Source organism: Oncorhynchus clarkii, chromosome 4 (assembly GCF_045791955.1).
Source record: "Oncorhynchus clarkii lewisi isolate Uvic-CL-2024 chromosome 4, UVic_Ocla_1.0, whole genome shotgun sequence".
Taxonomy (NCBI): Eukaryota; Metazoa; Chordata; class Actinopteri; order Salmoniformes; family Salmonidae; genus Oncorhynchus; species Oncorhynchus clarkii.
The window spans coordinates 46,293,310-46,309,609 of record NC_092150.1 but is presented as its reverse complement, the minus strand read 5'-3'; the positions used below and the strand labels follow the sequence as shown (position 1 = coordinate 46,309,609).

General features: G+C 41.6%; 1 protein-coding gene across 4 annotated transcripts in view; it reads right to left on the bottom strand.

Moving 5' to 3' along the window:
- LOC139406889 (C-Jun-amino-terminal kinase-interacting protein 3-like) overlaps positions 1-16,300 on the bottom strand; it is an 80,235-nt gene that overhangs the window by 25,274 nt on the left and 38,661 nt on the right. For 2 of the 4 annotated variants that reach the window (XM_071150021.1, XM_071150020.1), the window contains 7 exons: positions 16,120-16,272; positions 15,979-16,042; positions 7,615-7,766; positions 7,274-7,330; positions 6,662-6,832; positions 5,797-5,956; positions 2,166-2,216 (listed from right to left, as the gene is read on the bottom strand). In XM_071150021.1, coding sequence (XP_071006122.1) covers positions 2,166-2,216; positions 5,797-5,956; positions 6,662-6,832; positions 7,274-7,330; positions 7,615-7,766; positions 15,979-16,042; positions 16,120-16,272 — 808 coding nt within the window. The remainder of the gene's footprint in view (positions 1-2,165; positions 2,217-5,796; positions 5,957-6,661; positions 6,833-7,273; positions 7,331-7,614; positions 7,767-15,978; positions 16,043-16,119; positions 16,273-16,300) is intronic. The other 2 variants (XM_071150022.1, XM_071150023.1) reach the window with 1 other exon arrangement.

The window sequence follows — 16,300 nt, the reverse complement described above, 5'->3', positions numbered from 1 at the left end:
AAAACTGCTCTAAGACCTCCAATAGAAGATACTACTACAACTAAATTCAATATAGCCATATAACCACACTTTAGACATATCTGATGTGTCAAGGGGAAGAGCTTTGAGATTGGAGGAAAGTTGATATAGCAGTGACAGTGTCAGCAGGTTGTGGGGTGTCTGTTAACATGACTGAGGGACAGGGGCATTGTGTCAATAGATATGTCAGATTGTGTGGCATCTAGTGATGTGTGTTGGGTTAGAGGTACGTGTTGTGTGTATTGTGGGGGCAGAGCGTTTGGGTTTTAGGTAGATGTTGTATCAGTAGGTTGAGTGGCGTCATTGACAGGGTCTTTGAGTCAGTTAGCTGTGTCAGACCGTGTTGTGTCTGTTGATGTGTGTCTTGGGGACAAGGCTTAGGGGCTGAAAGACGCACTCAAGCTATTTTTTTCACTTTTCCATTGGAAAACAATATCCCAGGTCTTAAAACAGTAATGTACACACACTGAAGGTTAAAAAAAATAATGTTTTGAGCAAAATAGTGTTTTCTAAATACAAATGCAAACTTCATGGAGTAGACCATTTAAGAAGTTGGTCTGATGGTGCCCTCAGATGTCATTGGCCTCCCCCTTTCTTGCGGGAACAATGAAATTCCACCATACCTAACGTCATTATTTAACTTTCAATGTACGAATGACCAAACCCTGTCTCAGGGATGGCTAACTCTGGAGATCCCTTCGGTCTCCACAGAGTTGGGTTAAATCTGCTTTTAGTTTCTTTGCACCCCATGTATGGAACAAATCTAAAGAGCTCCCTGCAACTAGATGTACTGGTGCCTCTCAGGCAGTTGAAATTGTTGATTGGGGACCTCTATGCTGAGGAATGTGAACGTTCCTCTTGAGTATGTTTTGAAATTTTGTATTATGTTGTATTTATAGATTGTGTATATACACAAGTGTCGTGGAATTATTCTAATCAAAGGAGAGACTTCGATTTCCTCAAAACACTCCCACTTTATTAATAATTACTGCATTAGTAATGGAAAATGTATTAGTAATGGAACATTTAACAGTCACCCAATGGTGTAGAGTTAAAGCCCAAATAAACAGGATTTGGTTACAACTCTTTATAGTCTTCCTGAGTCCTTGTGACGAAGAACAGATACGTTGAAATTATATAAAAGGTACATTTTGCTCTCATGCAACAGACATCAAGATATACATGGCGGCAGGGTAACCTAGTGGTTAGAGCGTTGGACTAGTAACCGGAAGGTTGCAAGTTCAAACCATCCGAGCTGACAAGGTACAAATCTGTCGTTCTGCCCCTGAACAGGCAGTTAACCCACTGCTCCTAGGCCGTCATTGAAAATAAGAATTTGTTCTTAACTGACTTGCCTAGTTAAATAAAGGTAAAAAAATATAAATATCTGTCTCTAGTTCATTTACTGCTTGCTTATAAAAAAAATACTAATGTAACCTAGAATACTAAATCCTTTCCTTAAATAAACTGGTGGTTGGTTCTCCCTGTTGCCGACAGACAGGCACACAGACACTAATCATGGATTGGAATGCAAAGCAGTCTTTAGGTCATCACCAGGCCATCGTAAATCTACTCGTCAGCGTTAAATCTCAGGCTTCTCTCTCTTCACACAGACACATGAAAGTTCTAACAATCCTATTCTGTTGCCTCTAAGAAAAATATACAATGTGAGTACTAATATAGGATTACATTCTAATTTAAGAGTAATGTGATTAACATAATGTTGTAATTCTACGACACAAGGCTCTCTTGTAAGAGATATCTAAATCTCAATGGGACTCTGGCTACAAAATAAAGGTGAAATAAAAATAGAGAACAAAAGAGGAAAGCCCCCTGTGCCGACACAATCTTGTCTTGGGAGCTCTATGGACAATTCCTTTGACCTCATGGCTTAGTTTTTTTTATTTTTTATAAATTTGCTAAAATGGGGTATTGTGTGTAGATTGATGAGGAAAGATATTTGTTTAATCCATTTTAGAATAAGGCTGTAAACGTAACAACATGTGGAAAAAGTGAAGGGGTCTGAATACTTTCCGAATGCACTGTAGGTGTTGTGTCAGACTGTGGTGTCTGTTGATGTGTCTTGTGACAGGTCTTTTGGGTAACTAAGAGCGGATCATGCTAGGTTAGGGAAGGGTGTCACTTACCTGTTGTTTCTTCAGCGGGCCTTCCAGTGCACTGTCCAGCTGAGCACCAGTCTATGGGAGAAATAGAGAGACACCACCCTATATGCTGTATTTTCACTGCTAAATGGATGACATTTTTATTTATATATATTTTTATTTATTTGGGGGTAGATCAGCTTTAATATTGCAGATAGATTGTAGCTTCCATCAATGTAATTGTCTGCATCATTTCCAATCCCTGTCACGTCTACTCCCGCTCCTCCTCTCTGGCGCTCATTGTCGCCAGTTTATTCATTATAACGCACATGTGCCACCATCGTTACGCACACCTGCGCCTCATGAGACTCACCTGGACTACATCACCTTCCTGATTACCTCCCCTATATATGTCACTCCATTTGGTTCTTACCCCAGGCGCTATTGTTTCTGTTTATACATTTCATGTCTGTGCGCTACTCGTGTTTCTTGTTTTGTTCCATGTACGTTTATTTATTGAATTCACTCCCTGTACATGCTTCCTGACTATTCGAGTACATGTTACAATTCCACATATATTTTTTGTAAATATGATATTTTAAAAATAAATAATCCTTTATTATTTCCCCTAAACCTACCACCCCTCCCCTAACTGGAGAAAAGTAATAGACAACAAGATTTAGGCTTCTACTTCCAGCGCATTCGGAAAGTATTCAGACCCCTTCACTTTTTCCACATTTTGTTATGTTACAGCCTTATTCTAAAATGGATCCAATTGTTTGTTTTTTCATTAATCTACACACAATACCCCATAATGACAAAGCAAAATACGTTTTTTTGATTTTTTGGGGGGCAAATGTATAAAAAAACCCCAGAAATATCACATTTACATAAGTGTTCAGACACTTTACTCAGTACTTTGCTGAAGCACCTTTGGCAGCGATTACAGCCTCGAGTCTTCTTGGTTATGACGCAACAAGATATGTATTTGGGGAGTTTTTCCCATTCTATGCGGATCAGGTTGGATGCACATCTATTATCAGGTCTTTCCATAGTTGTTCGATCGGGCTCTGGCTTGGCCACTCAAGGACATTCAGAGACTTGTTCCGAAGCCACTCCTGCTTCTCTTGGCTGTATGCTTAGAGTTGTTGTCCTTTTGCAAGGTGAACCTTCACCCCAGTCTGAGGTCCTGAGCGCCCTGGACCAGGTTTTCATCAAGGATCTCTCTGTACTTTGCTCCGTTCATCTTTGCCTCGATCCTCAGTCCCTGCTGCTGAAAAACATCCCCACAGCATGATGCTGCCACCACCATGTATCACCGTAGGGATGGTATTGGCCAGGTGATGATCGGTGCATGGTTTCCTACAGTTCAATCAGTTCAACAGACCAGAGAATCTTGTTTCTCATATTCTGAGAATCCTTTAGGTGCCTATTGGAAAACCAAGCTGGCTGTCATGTGCCTTTTACTGAGGAGTGGCTTCCGTCTGGCCACTTTACCATTAAGGCCTGATTGGTGGAGTGCTGCAGAGATGGTTGTCCTTCTGAAAGGTTCTCCCATTTCCACAGAGGAACTCTGGAGCTCTGTCAGAGTGACCATCAGGTTCTTGGTCACCTCGCTGACCAAGGCCCTTCCTCCCCCGATTGCTCAGTTTGGCCGGGCAGCCAGCTCTAGGAAGAGTCTTGGTTGTTCCAAACATCTTCCATTTATGAATGATGGAGGCCACTGTGTTTTTGGGGACCTTCAATGCTACAGAAACGTTTTGGTACCCTTCCACAGATCTGTGCCTCAACACAATCCTGATCAATGGAAACAGGATGCATCTGAGCTCAATTTGGAGTGTCATAGCAAAGGGCCTGCATACTTATGTACAGTTGAAGTCAGAAGGTTACATACACTTAGGTTGGAGTCATTAAAACTCATTTTTCAACCACTCCACAAATGTCTTGTTAACAAACTATCGTTTGGGCAAGTCGGTTAGGACATCTACTTTGTGCATGACAAGTAATTTTTCCAACAATTGTTTACAGACAGATTATTTAACTTACTTCACTGTATCACAATTCCAGTGGGTCAGAAGTTTACATACACTAAGTTGACTATGCCTTTAAACAGCTTGGAAAATTCCAGAAAATTATGTCATGGCTTTAGAAGCTTCTGATAGGCTAATTGACATCATTTGAGTCAATTGGAGTTGTACCTGTGGATGCATTTCAAGGCATACCTTCAAACTCAGTGTATCTTTGTTTGACATCAGGGGAAAATCAAAAGAAATCAGCCAAGACCTTGGAAAAAAAATTGTAGACCACCACAAGTCTAGTTCATCCTTGGGAGCAATTTCCAAATGCCTCAACGTACCATGTTCATCTGTACAAACAATAGTATGCAAGTATAAACACCATGGGACCACGCAGCCGTCTCGCTCAGGAAGGAGACACGTTCTGTCTCCTAGAGATTAATGTACTTTGGAGCGAAAAGTGCAAATCAATCCCAGAACAACAGCAAAGGACCTTGTGAAGATGCTGGAGGAAACAGGTACTAAAGTATCTATATCCACAGTAAAAACGAGTCCTATATCGACAAACTGAAAGGCCGCTCAGCAAGGAAGAAGCCACTGCTCCAAAACCGCCATAAAAAAGCCAGACTACAGTTTGCAACTGCACATGGGGACAAAGATCGTACTTTTTGGAGAAATGTCCTCTGGTCTGATGAAACAAAAATATAACTGTTTGGCCATAATGACCATCGTTATGTTTGGAGGAAAAAGGCGGAGGCTTGCAAACCGAAGAACACCATCACAACCGTGAAGCACAGGGGTGGCAGCATCATGTTGTGGGGTTGCTTTGCTGCAGGAGGAACTGGTGCACTTCACAAAATAGATGGCTACATGAGGAAGGAAAATTATGTGGATATATTGAAGCAACATCTCAAGACATCAATTAAAGCTTGGTCGCAAATGGGTCTTCCAAATGGACAATGACCCCAAGCATACTTCCAAAGTTGTGGCAAAATGGCTTAAGGACAACAAAGTCAAGGTATTGGAGGGGCCATCACAAAGCCCTGACCTCAATCCTATAGAAAATTTGTGAGCAGAACTGAAAAAGCGTGTGTGAGCAAGGAGGCATACAAACCTGACTCGGTTACACCAGCTCTGTCAGGGGGAATGAGACACAATTAACCCAACTTATTGTGGGAAGCTTGTGGATGGCTACCCAAAAACAATTTAAAGGCAATGCTACCAAATACTAATTGAGTGTATGTAAACTTCTGACCCACTGGGACTGTGATGAAAGAAATAAAAGCTGAAATAAATAATTATTTCTACTATTATTCTGACATTTCACATTCTTAAAATAAAGTGGTGATCCTAACTGACCTAAGACAGGGATTTTTTTACTAGGATTAAATGTCAGGAATTGTGAAAAACTGAGTTTAAATGTATTTGGCTAAGGTGTATGTAAACTTCCATCTTCAACTGTAGATTGAGGGGAAAAAATAATTTTATCAATTTTAAAATAAGACTGTAACATGTAACATAAAATGTGGAAAAAGTGAAGGGGTCTGAATACTTTCCGAATGCACTGTATACATACTATATACATTTTACAGACAAAATGTATTTTACAAATAGTTATTTATTTGTTTTTAATCCCATCCTTCAGCTATGAGAGACGGTACCTGTTTGAAGCGTGGTGGTACGCTCCAGCCGCAGGCCTGCATAATTCCGTCATCGCGGCGCATGTGCTCTCGGACTTGCCGGTACTGTTCCCGGCGCTGCTCACGGCGAGCCGACAGCGCAGAGTCGCTAATGAGAGACGCAACACCATTACTGGCCAGTCTAGAACAGAGGGTGGAGAGAAAGAAAGAAATGCACAGAGAGAGAGAGAGAGGCAGAGAGAGAAGCGAAGCGTTAGCAAGCGCAGCCAGGCTGCTGCAAAGAAAGAGAGAAGCTACAGCAGCATTGTGTGTTTTTAAGCAGTTAAGCTACAGCCAGCTCAACAGCCATGAGAAAATGAATGGAAAACAAAAGAACAGGAGTAGAGCGCAAAATAAGAAGCAATCACAATATGTGATCTGCACTTAACACTAATCATTAAGAACAATGCACAAAGCAGTAATATGAACTAGCAACCATACATCCTTTTGCACTTTAACATGAAGGCACATGCAAGGACACTACTAACTGATTCAAAATATGTTTGTTTTTCTGCTTATTATCATTTCACTCAAAAATATGAGGGAAAAAATGACATCACACGTACACATACTGTAGGATTACGCTTACGACAGTGCAACCCCAACCTCTCCCCTACACGTGCATAAACAACTAACTCTACAATGTTAGAGGGTGGACAAGGGAGGGATGGAGGGAGGAAGGGAAAGAGGGATGGAGAGATAAGAGGGATGGATGGAGGGAGAGGGATGGGAAGGAGGGAGGGACAGAGATGGAGGACGATCAGAGAGATAGAGGGATGAAGGTATGGACAGAGACAGAGTGAGGGAAGAATGTAAATAAAAAGGTTGGTGTGTGTTTTTCTCTCACTCTTCTGGGAAAAACTCCAGGGTTCGGTTTGAGGTGGAGATCTGACACATGGCGTGGCTGCGTCTCTGGGGGAAGCCTGCAGGGGACGGGGACTTGTAGTGGATGTTGACGCTGTAGTACGGACGCTTGACTGGCGGAGGACTGGCCGAGGAACTGAACAGACGGGCGAAACTGGAAGGAGAGAAGAGAGAGGGATGTACAGTCAAAGTTTAGTAACAATTTCAATAACTGAACATTACAAAGTATACAGTACAAAGGTGTCCGCATGCTTCCCAGCCGAAACAGTTCGGAAGAGTTTGTGCATATATTTTAACAACATTTTGTGACGTTTTTGTTTGTTTTGGACTTCGGGTAAGGGTTTTTCTAAGATCTCCTCTGCAAAAACGTCAAAATAAATGACAGATTTCTTGAGTTATCTTAGATTAATTTGGACTAGTTTGAGTCGTCTCAAAATTTACAAACAGTACTATTGCCGCTTTTTTTCTCGTTTTTCAAGCGAACATCTTTTAAGGGAGTAAGCGAGCACACTCATTCGGTTCCAGCCGAACTAGGTACTAGTAAAACTGAAGCATAATGACACCTTTATGCTACATGGCACTGATAACAACTCACAACTGCCAGATGGTGGATTTCTTCTTCTCCTGCATCTGAGGACTCTCCCTGGATGCCCTGAGGAGACAGAGATTTTGATTTAAATTTATTTGGATCTCTTTTAGTCCTCATTTGGTCTAATCTTCCAAAAGTCCTTAAATAGAGAGAGGCATGTTTGAGCCTGGTCGCAAATCTGTTTGTCTTGCCAATTTCTATGGTCATTGTCATGCTAAACATAGGAGATAAGGCTTGACTCTCCTGATCATCTCTGTCCACCAGACGGCCTACAGCATCTCCATCAGCCTCTCCTTGTATTGGTTCCTCTCCCCTTCACCCCTCCCTCCCCCAAATCCTCTCGTCACCTGATCATCTCTGTCCACCGGACGGCCTCCTGTAGTTCCATTAGTCTCTCCTTGTACTGATTCCTCTCCATCAGGACCCTGGCCATCTCCACCCGTGTGAAACGCCGACGCTGTGTCATGGTCACATCCCCATCCACCATCGGAGACGAGTACTGAGAAAGAAAAGGAGGAGGCGAGAAGGGGGGAGAGAGGGGAGGAGGAGAGAAGAGGAAGAGAAAGGGAAGGATGAGAAAGGAAGAAGAGAGAAGGGGGGGAAGAGAGAGGGCACAAGTTGCATTCATACCCTTTTACACTGTCGTGCCTGCTGACCCCAAACTGTTCTTTGCTGGCTATCAGATATTTTATTTTTCACAACATTTTCAGAAGGCTAAAAGCAAACTATTCACTGCCAAAACGAGAGGCATAGTTAGCTCAACATGCCCCTAGGTCAGCGTTTCCCAAAATAGGGGTCACCTGATTTGAAAATGGGGTAACGAGAGAATTTCCGGTAGCCGTTAGATTTGGTTGTAATAAACAGAGCGGTTTCTGTTTTCTTCCTGCAAATGTCTTTTGAACGATTTAAATTACAAAATATTTTGACCCCATCACTTAAAGATAAGACTAAGGAACACATACAGTGCATTCGGAAAGTATTCAGACCCTTATTCTAAATTTGATGAAGTTTTTTTTTTTTTGGTCACTCTGACAGAGCTCCAGAGTTCCTCTGCGGAGATGAGGGAACCTTCCAGAAGGGCAAATATCTCTGCAGCACTACGCCAATCAGGCCTTTATGGTATTGGGGCCAGATGGAAGCCAATCCTCAGTAAAAGTCACATGACAGCCAGCTTGGAGTTTGCCAAAATGTACTTAAAGGACTCTCAGATCATGACAAACAAGATTCTCTGGTCTGATGAAACCAAGATTGAAATCTTTGTCCTGAATGCTAAGAGTCACGTCTGGAGGAAACCATGCACAGCTCATCACCTGGCCAATACCCTCCCTACGGTGAAGCATGGTGGTGGCAGCATCATGCTGTGGGGATATTTTTCAACGGCAGGGACTGGGAGATTAGTCAGAATCGAGGGAAAGATGAACAGAGAAAAGTACAGAGAGATCCTTGATGAAAACCTGCTCCAGAGCGTTCAGGTAGGTAGCTTAGTGGTTAGAGCGTTGGGACAGTAACCGAAAGATTGCTAGATTGAATCCCCGAGCTGACAAGGTAAAAAATCTGTCCTTCTGCCCCTGAACAAGGCAGTTAACCCAAAGTTTCCAGGCTGTCATTGTAAATAAGAATTTGATCTTAACTGACTAATAAAAAAATAACGGGACAATGACCCTAAACACACAGCCAAGTCAACACAGGAGTGGCTTCGGGACAAGTCTCTGAATGTCCTTGAGTGGCCCAGCCAGAGCCCGGACCTAACTCGATTGAACATTTCTGGAGAGACCTAAAAATAGCTGTGCAGTGACGCTCCCCATCCAACATGACAGAACTTGAGAAGTTCTGCAATAAGAAATATACAGGTAATACAGGTATACAGGTACAGACCCAAATACAGGTCTGCTAAGCTTATAACATCATATCCAAGAAGGCTTTAATTGCTGCCAAATATGCTTCAACAAAGTACTGAGTAAAGGATCTGAATACTTATGTAAATGTGTTATAATTATTTATTTTCATATATTTGCAAAATATTCTAAAATCCTGTTTTTACTTTGTCATTATAGAACAAAAAACACGCCCTGTTAAGAACTATTTTTTTAATTAATTGTTTTATATATATTGACTTTGACTGATCTATCCCTCTCAGCACTGCCTAGACTGCGCAAAAATGCAAATGCTTTCCGTTTGAGTTATATTAGGTTTTATTTTCATCGTTGATGAGGGGGAAAAAACTGTTGAATCCATTTTAGAATAAGGCTGTAACATAAGTAGGGCTGTTACAGTGACCGTATTACCGCCACACTGGCGGTCACGAGTTATGATGGCAGTCAAATTCCATGTGACAATTTAGTCATGGTAATTAGGCTTCTCCAAGCTCTGTTGCTACTGATGGTAGCCTACCAAACTTACTAACTGAGCTCAGGTCTTTCCTGCGACTTTTTTCAAATCATCATCAGAGTTGCATAATGCAGCCTTAGGATGTATTAAAAATCAAAACCTATAGTCCAACATTTCTATCACAACTAAAATTACATAAATAACTCTAAATTAAGCATACCTTTTTCTTTGTTAACTGCTCAACACAGAATAGCAGCATGTGCGTACTCCCTCAAATCGTTTGGAGAAAATATTCTGTCTATTTTATTCAGCTATGTTCAATTGTATTCTTCATACTATAAAATAATATAAATAGTGCTATGGAATTCTAAGCAAAACTTGTGTTAAAAATGAACTAGTGTAGCCCACAGCCATACGGCATAGCCAGATCAGGGCCTAACATAAGGAAAATGCAGAGTATGCTAGCTACTCTGTTCTTCTGAAACAGACTACATTTTCTTAATATCATGTTTCTTTAGACCCGTCTAAAATAAATAATGGATTTATTGTGATGGTGTATATTACATGTTCCAAAGGTCTGCATCGGTGACTTGTAGGCTATGCGTGGAAAAAGGTGATGCTAAATGTGTTTATGTTAATTAACAGTCAATTAACGTGAAACCGGCAGTAATTTGCCTGACAATCACTGGCTGACAAAGTGTCATGACCGCCACACCCCTAAACGTAACAAAATGTGGAAAAAGTGAAGGGGTCTGAATATTTTCCGAATGCACTGTATGTGTCTTCCGTTTCCTTCTACAATGCTCAGAAACCACATAGGACCCATCAGAACAGAGTGGATAAGACCAGGCGCTAAATCAGACTGGGGTAAAAAGAACAATCAATATCATACAAAATTATAGCCTGATGAACTTCTGAACTTCCCAATACCTTTCTGATGCATTTCAGTCACTTCAAACCATACTTCCTTCAGATTGAAATACTGTCAAATGTATAATCAGACTGATTTGTAATAGACTGTCATAAAAAAGTAAACTGACTGTTAATTACTTGACTTTGTTTACATGGTGGGGTCGCAAAACATTTTTTATATCAAAATGAGGTCGTGGCCCAAAAAAGTTTGGGAACCCCTGCCCTAGCCAATTTTAGTTGATTAGGTATGTGAAATGCAGTTGTGAATTGCATATGAGCTCAATTAGGATTGAGGGCTCCTGCAAAGGCATTTCTGTCAAACTAGCAAGAAAGCTGGAGAAAGCTGGCACAAGAATCTCAATAGTAATTTGGCAGGTGGCATTCCACCAGGATTAACCCATATACAACAAATCTACCAATTACAACAAATTACAACAAATCTAATTCGACATTTGAAAAAAACACTTTTGTACTTGCCTTTATTGCACTACCAGTTGCACTTTTTCCATCTGTAAAATTAATTATGCAATAAAAGGTGCCTTTAAGCGCAAATATTGATATATAGTGAACAAAAATATACAGTGGGGAGAACAAGTATTTGATACACTGCTGATTTTGCAGGTTTTCCTACTTACAAAGCATGTAGAGGTCTGTCATTTTTTATCATAGGTACACTTCAACTGTGAGAGACGGAATCAAAAACAAAAATCCAGAAAATCAAATTGTATGATTTTTAAGTAATTAATTTGCATGACATAAGTATTTGATACATCAGAAAAGCAGAACTTAATATTTGGTACAGAAACCTTTGTTTGCAAATACAGAGATCATACGTTTCCTGTAGTTCTTAACCAGGTTTGCACACACTGCAGCAGGGATTTTGGCCCACTCCTCCATACAGACCTTCTCCAGATCCTTCAGGTTTCGGGGCTGTCGCTGGGCAATACGGACTTTCAGCTCCCTCCAAAGATTTTCTATTGGGTTCAGGTCTGGAGACTGGCTAGGCCACTCCAGGACTTTGAGATGCTTCTTACGGAGCCACTCCTTAGTTGCCCTGGCTGTGTGTTTCGGGTCATTGTCATGCTGGAAGACCCAGCCACGACGCAATGCTCTTACTGAGGGAAGGAAGTTGTTTGCCAAGATCTTGCGATACATGGCCCCATCCATCCTCCCCTCAATACGGTGCAGTCTTCCTGTCCCCTTTGCAGAAAAGCATCCCCAAAGAATGATGTTTCCACCTCCATGCTTCACGGTTGGGATGGTGTTCTTGGGGTTGTACTCATCCTTCTTCTTCCTCCAAACACGCAAGTGGAGTTTAGACCAAAAAGCTCTATTTTTGTCTCATCAGACCACATGACCTCCTCCCAATCTTCCTCTGGATCATCCAGATGGTCATTGGCAAACTTCAGACGGGCCTGGACATGCGCTGGCTTGAGCAGGGGGACCTTGCGTGCGCTGCAGGATTTTAATCCATGGCGGCGTAGTGTGTTACTAATGGTTTTCTTTGAGACTGTGGTCCCAGCTCTCTTCAGGTCATTGACCAGGTCCTGTCGTGTAGTTCTGGGCTGTTCCCTCACCTTCCTCATGATCATTGATGCCCCACGAAGTGAGATCTTGCATGGAGCCCCAGACCGAGGGTGATTGACCGTCATCTTGAACTTCTTCCATTTTCTAATAATTGCTCCAACAGTTGTTGCCTTCTCACCAAGCTGCTTGCCTATTGTCCTGTAGCCCATCCCAGCCTTGTGCAGGTCTACAATTTTATCCCTGATGTCCTTACACAGCTCTCTGGTCTTGGCCATTGTGGAGAGGTTGGAGTCTGTTTGATTGAGGTGTCTTTTATACAGGTAACGAGTTCAAACAGGTGCAGTTAATACAGGTAATGAGTGGAGAACAGGAGGGATTCTTAAAGAAAAACTAACAGGTCTATGAGAGCCGGAAATCTTACTGGCTGATAGGTGATCAAATACTTACAGTGAGGCAAAAAAGTATTTAGTCAGCCACCAATTGTGCAAGTTCTCCCACTTAAAAAGATGAGAGAGGCCTGTAATTTTCATCATAGGTACACTTCAACTATGACAGACAAAATGAGAAAAAAAATGCAGAAAATCACATTGTAGGATTTTTAATGAATTTATTTGCAAATTGTGGTGGAAAATAAGTATTTGGTCAATAACAAAAAGTTCTCAATACTTTGTTATATACCCTTTGTTGGCAATGACAGAGGTCAAACGTTTTCTGTAAGTCTTCACAAGGTTTTCACACACTGTTGCTGGTATTTTGTCCCATTCCTCCTTGCAGATCTCCTCTAGAGCAGTGATGTTTTGGGGCTGTTGCTGGGCAACACGGACTTTCAACTCCCTCCAAAGATTTTCTATGGGGTTGAGATCTGGAGACTGGCTAGGCCACTCCAGGACCTTGAAATGCTTCTTACGAATCGACTCCTTCGTTGCCCGGGCGGTGTGCTTAGGATCATTGTCATGCTGAAAGACCCAGCCACGTTTCATCTTCAATGCCCTTGCTGATGGAAGGAGGTTTTCACTAAAAATCTCACGATACATGGCCCCATTCATTCTTTCCTTTACACAGATCAGTCGTCCTGGTCCCTTTGCAGAAAAACAGCCCCAAAGCATGATGTTTTCACCCCCATGCTTCTCAGTAGGTATGGTGTTCTTTGGATGCAACTCAGCATTCTTTGTCCTCTAAACACGACGGGTTTAGTTTTTACCAAAAAGTTATATTTTGGTTTCATCTGACCATATGACATTCTCCCAATCTTCTTCTGGATCATCCAAATGCTCTCTAGCAAACTTCAGACGGGCCTGGACATGTACTGGCTTAAGCAGGGGGACACGTCTGGCACTGCAGGATTTGAGTCCCTGGAGGCGTAGTGTGTTACTGATGGTAGGCTTGTTACTTTTGTCCCAGCTCTCTGCAGGTCATTCACTAGGTCCCCCCGTGTGGTTCTTGTGATAATTTTGACCCCACGGGGTGAGATCTTGCATGGAGCCCCAGATCAAGGGAGATTATCAGTGGTCTTGCATGTCTTCCATTTCCTAATAATTGCTCCCACAGTTGATTTCTTCAAACCAAGCTGCTTACCTATTGCAGATTCATTCTTCCCAGCCTGGTGCAGGTCTACAATTTTGTTTCTGGTGTCCTTTGACAGCTCTTTGGTCTTGGCCATATTGGAGTTTGGAGTGTGACTGTTTGAGGTTGTGGACAGGTGTCTTTTATACTGACAACAAGTTCAAACAGGTGCCATTAATACAGGTAATGAGTGGAGGACAGAGGAGCCTCTTAAAGAAGAAGTTACAGGTCTGTGAGAGCCAGAAATCTTGCTTGTTTGTAGGTGACCAAATACTTATTTTCCACCATAATTTGCAAATAAATTCATAAAAAATCCTACAATGTGATTTTCTGGATATTTTTCCCTCATTAGGTCTGTCATATTTTAAGTGTACCTATGATGAAAATTACAGGCCTCTCTCATCTTTTTAAGTGGGAGAACTTGCACAATTGGTGGCTGACTAAATACTTTTTTACCCCACTGTATGTCATGCAATAAAATGCTAATTAATTATTTAAAAATCATACAATGTGATTTTCTGGATTTTGTTTTAGATTCCGTCTCTCACAGTTGAAGTGTACCTATGATAAAAAAAACCTGCAAAATCAGCAGTGTATCAAATACTTGTTCTCCCCACTGCAACGCAACATGTAAAGCTTATTTATCTCAAGTTCTATGCAAAAATGTGGTTATATCCCTGTTAGTTAGCATTTCTCCTTTGCCAAAATAATCCATCCAACTGACAGGTGTGGAATATCAAAAAGCTGATAAAACAGCATGATCATTACACAGGTGCACCTTGTACTGAGGACTGGGGACAATAAAGGGCCAATCTAAAATTTGCAGTTTTGTCACACAACACAATACCACAGATGTCTCAAGTTTTGAGGGAGCGTGCAATTGGCATGCTGACTGCAGGAATGTCCACTAGAGCTTTTGCCAGAGGATTGAATGTTAATTTCTCTATCATAAGCTGCCTCCAAAGTTGTTTGCTGATGTCAATGTTGTGAACAGAGTGCCCCATGGTGGCAGTGGGGTTATGGTATGGGCAGGTATAAGCTAAGGACAATGAACACAATTGCATTTTATCGATTGCAATTTGAATGCAGAGATACCGTTCCGAGATCCTGAGGCCCATTGTCATGCCATTCATCCGCCGACATCACCTCATGTTTCAGCATGACAATGCATGTCGCAAGGATCTGTACACAATTTCTGGAAGCTGAAAAGGTCCCAGTTCTTCCATGGCCTGCATGCTCACCAGACGTGTCACTCATTTAGCATGTTTGGGACAGCGTGTTCCAGCTCCCGTCAATATCCAGCCACTTCGCACAGACATTAAAGAGGAGTGGAAGAACATTCCACAAGCCACAATCAACAGCCTGATCAACTCTATGCGAAGAAGATGTGTCACGCTACATGAGGCAAATGGTGGTCACACCAGATTCTGACTGGTTTTCTGATCCACACCCCTACTTTTTTTTAAGGTATCTGTGACCAACATATGCATATCTGTATTCCCAGTCATGTGAAATCCATAGATTAGGGCCTAATGAATTTATTTCAATTGACTGATTTCCTTATATGAACTGTAACTCAGTAAAATCTTTGACATTGTTGCATTTTGCGTTTATATTTGTTCAGTATATTAACCATCATATCAAAGTAAACTTGGAGTCCCACGGTGACTACAAGTTTGGTCCTCCCACTACGACTCGGGAAAGCATGCAGTTTGTTAGACTACAAATGAAATAAATTATGAACTTCAGAGTGGTGAAAGTCCACAGTGATGAGCTTAATGCTCCTTTCCAATAAATATCTTGTCTTATTCTGGTGACATGATGATCGATGCTTGGCTGCTGTTTGACAAGTAAAATAATCTCACTATTTTGTCCATAATAATCTCATCATGTAGTAGGCTATTCCCGAACTGTGTCTGTGAGGTATTGGCCAGACTGCATATGCCAAGACCAGAGTGGGCACATTCGCTATATAACAAAAAATGTTTAGTGACAAAACCATCAGTCGAGTTGAAAATGCGATGGAAACCCATTTATATTGTATTTTTATTCAGTACATAGAAATTTAACCGCAAACATTTATTTTTATGTGCACTAAGTCACCAAGCACAGCCTTTTATCAGGAACAAGTCAATTTGATGGAAACAAATCTCAGATGGAAATACATTTTAGAATATTTGCATGAAAATCTGTTGTCAATTGGATGGAAACCTAGATTATGACTCTGACTGTGATATTATTATGATTATGACTATGACTGTGATATGTGGTTGTTGTATCTAGTTACTAATGCACTAACTGTAAGTCGCTCTGGATAAGAGTGTCTGCTATATGACTTAATGTAAATGTAAAATGTTTATCTGTTTGTTTGTTTGACTCACATCTTCCCCTCCTTCATCCTTGGAGTCCTGAGATGCTCCCAGAGTCAGAGCCTCTGCTCTCAACCTGAGGAGGCAAAGAGTCATAAGAGTCACAAGTCACACACACTATGCACGCACGCACACCCTCCCACAACCCCTCACCTCTTCAGCTCTTCTTCCAGTTCTTTAACCTTTATGTGCACTTTGTTCTTGGCGGTCCTAAGGGCCTCCAGTTCCTCTCTCAGCACCTCATGCTCCCCAGAGAGCTCGTCCACTTTGGCTATCAGGTCGTTCTTCACAATGTTCAGGGCATTTCTGCATGGGGAGAAATGGGAATCAATAA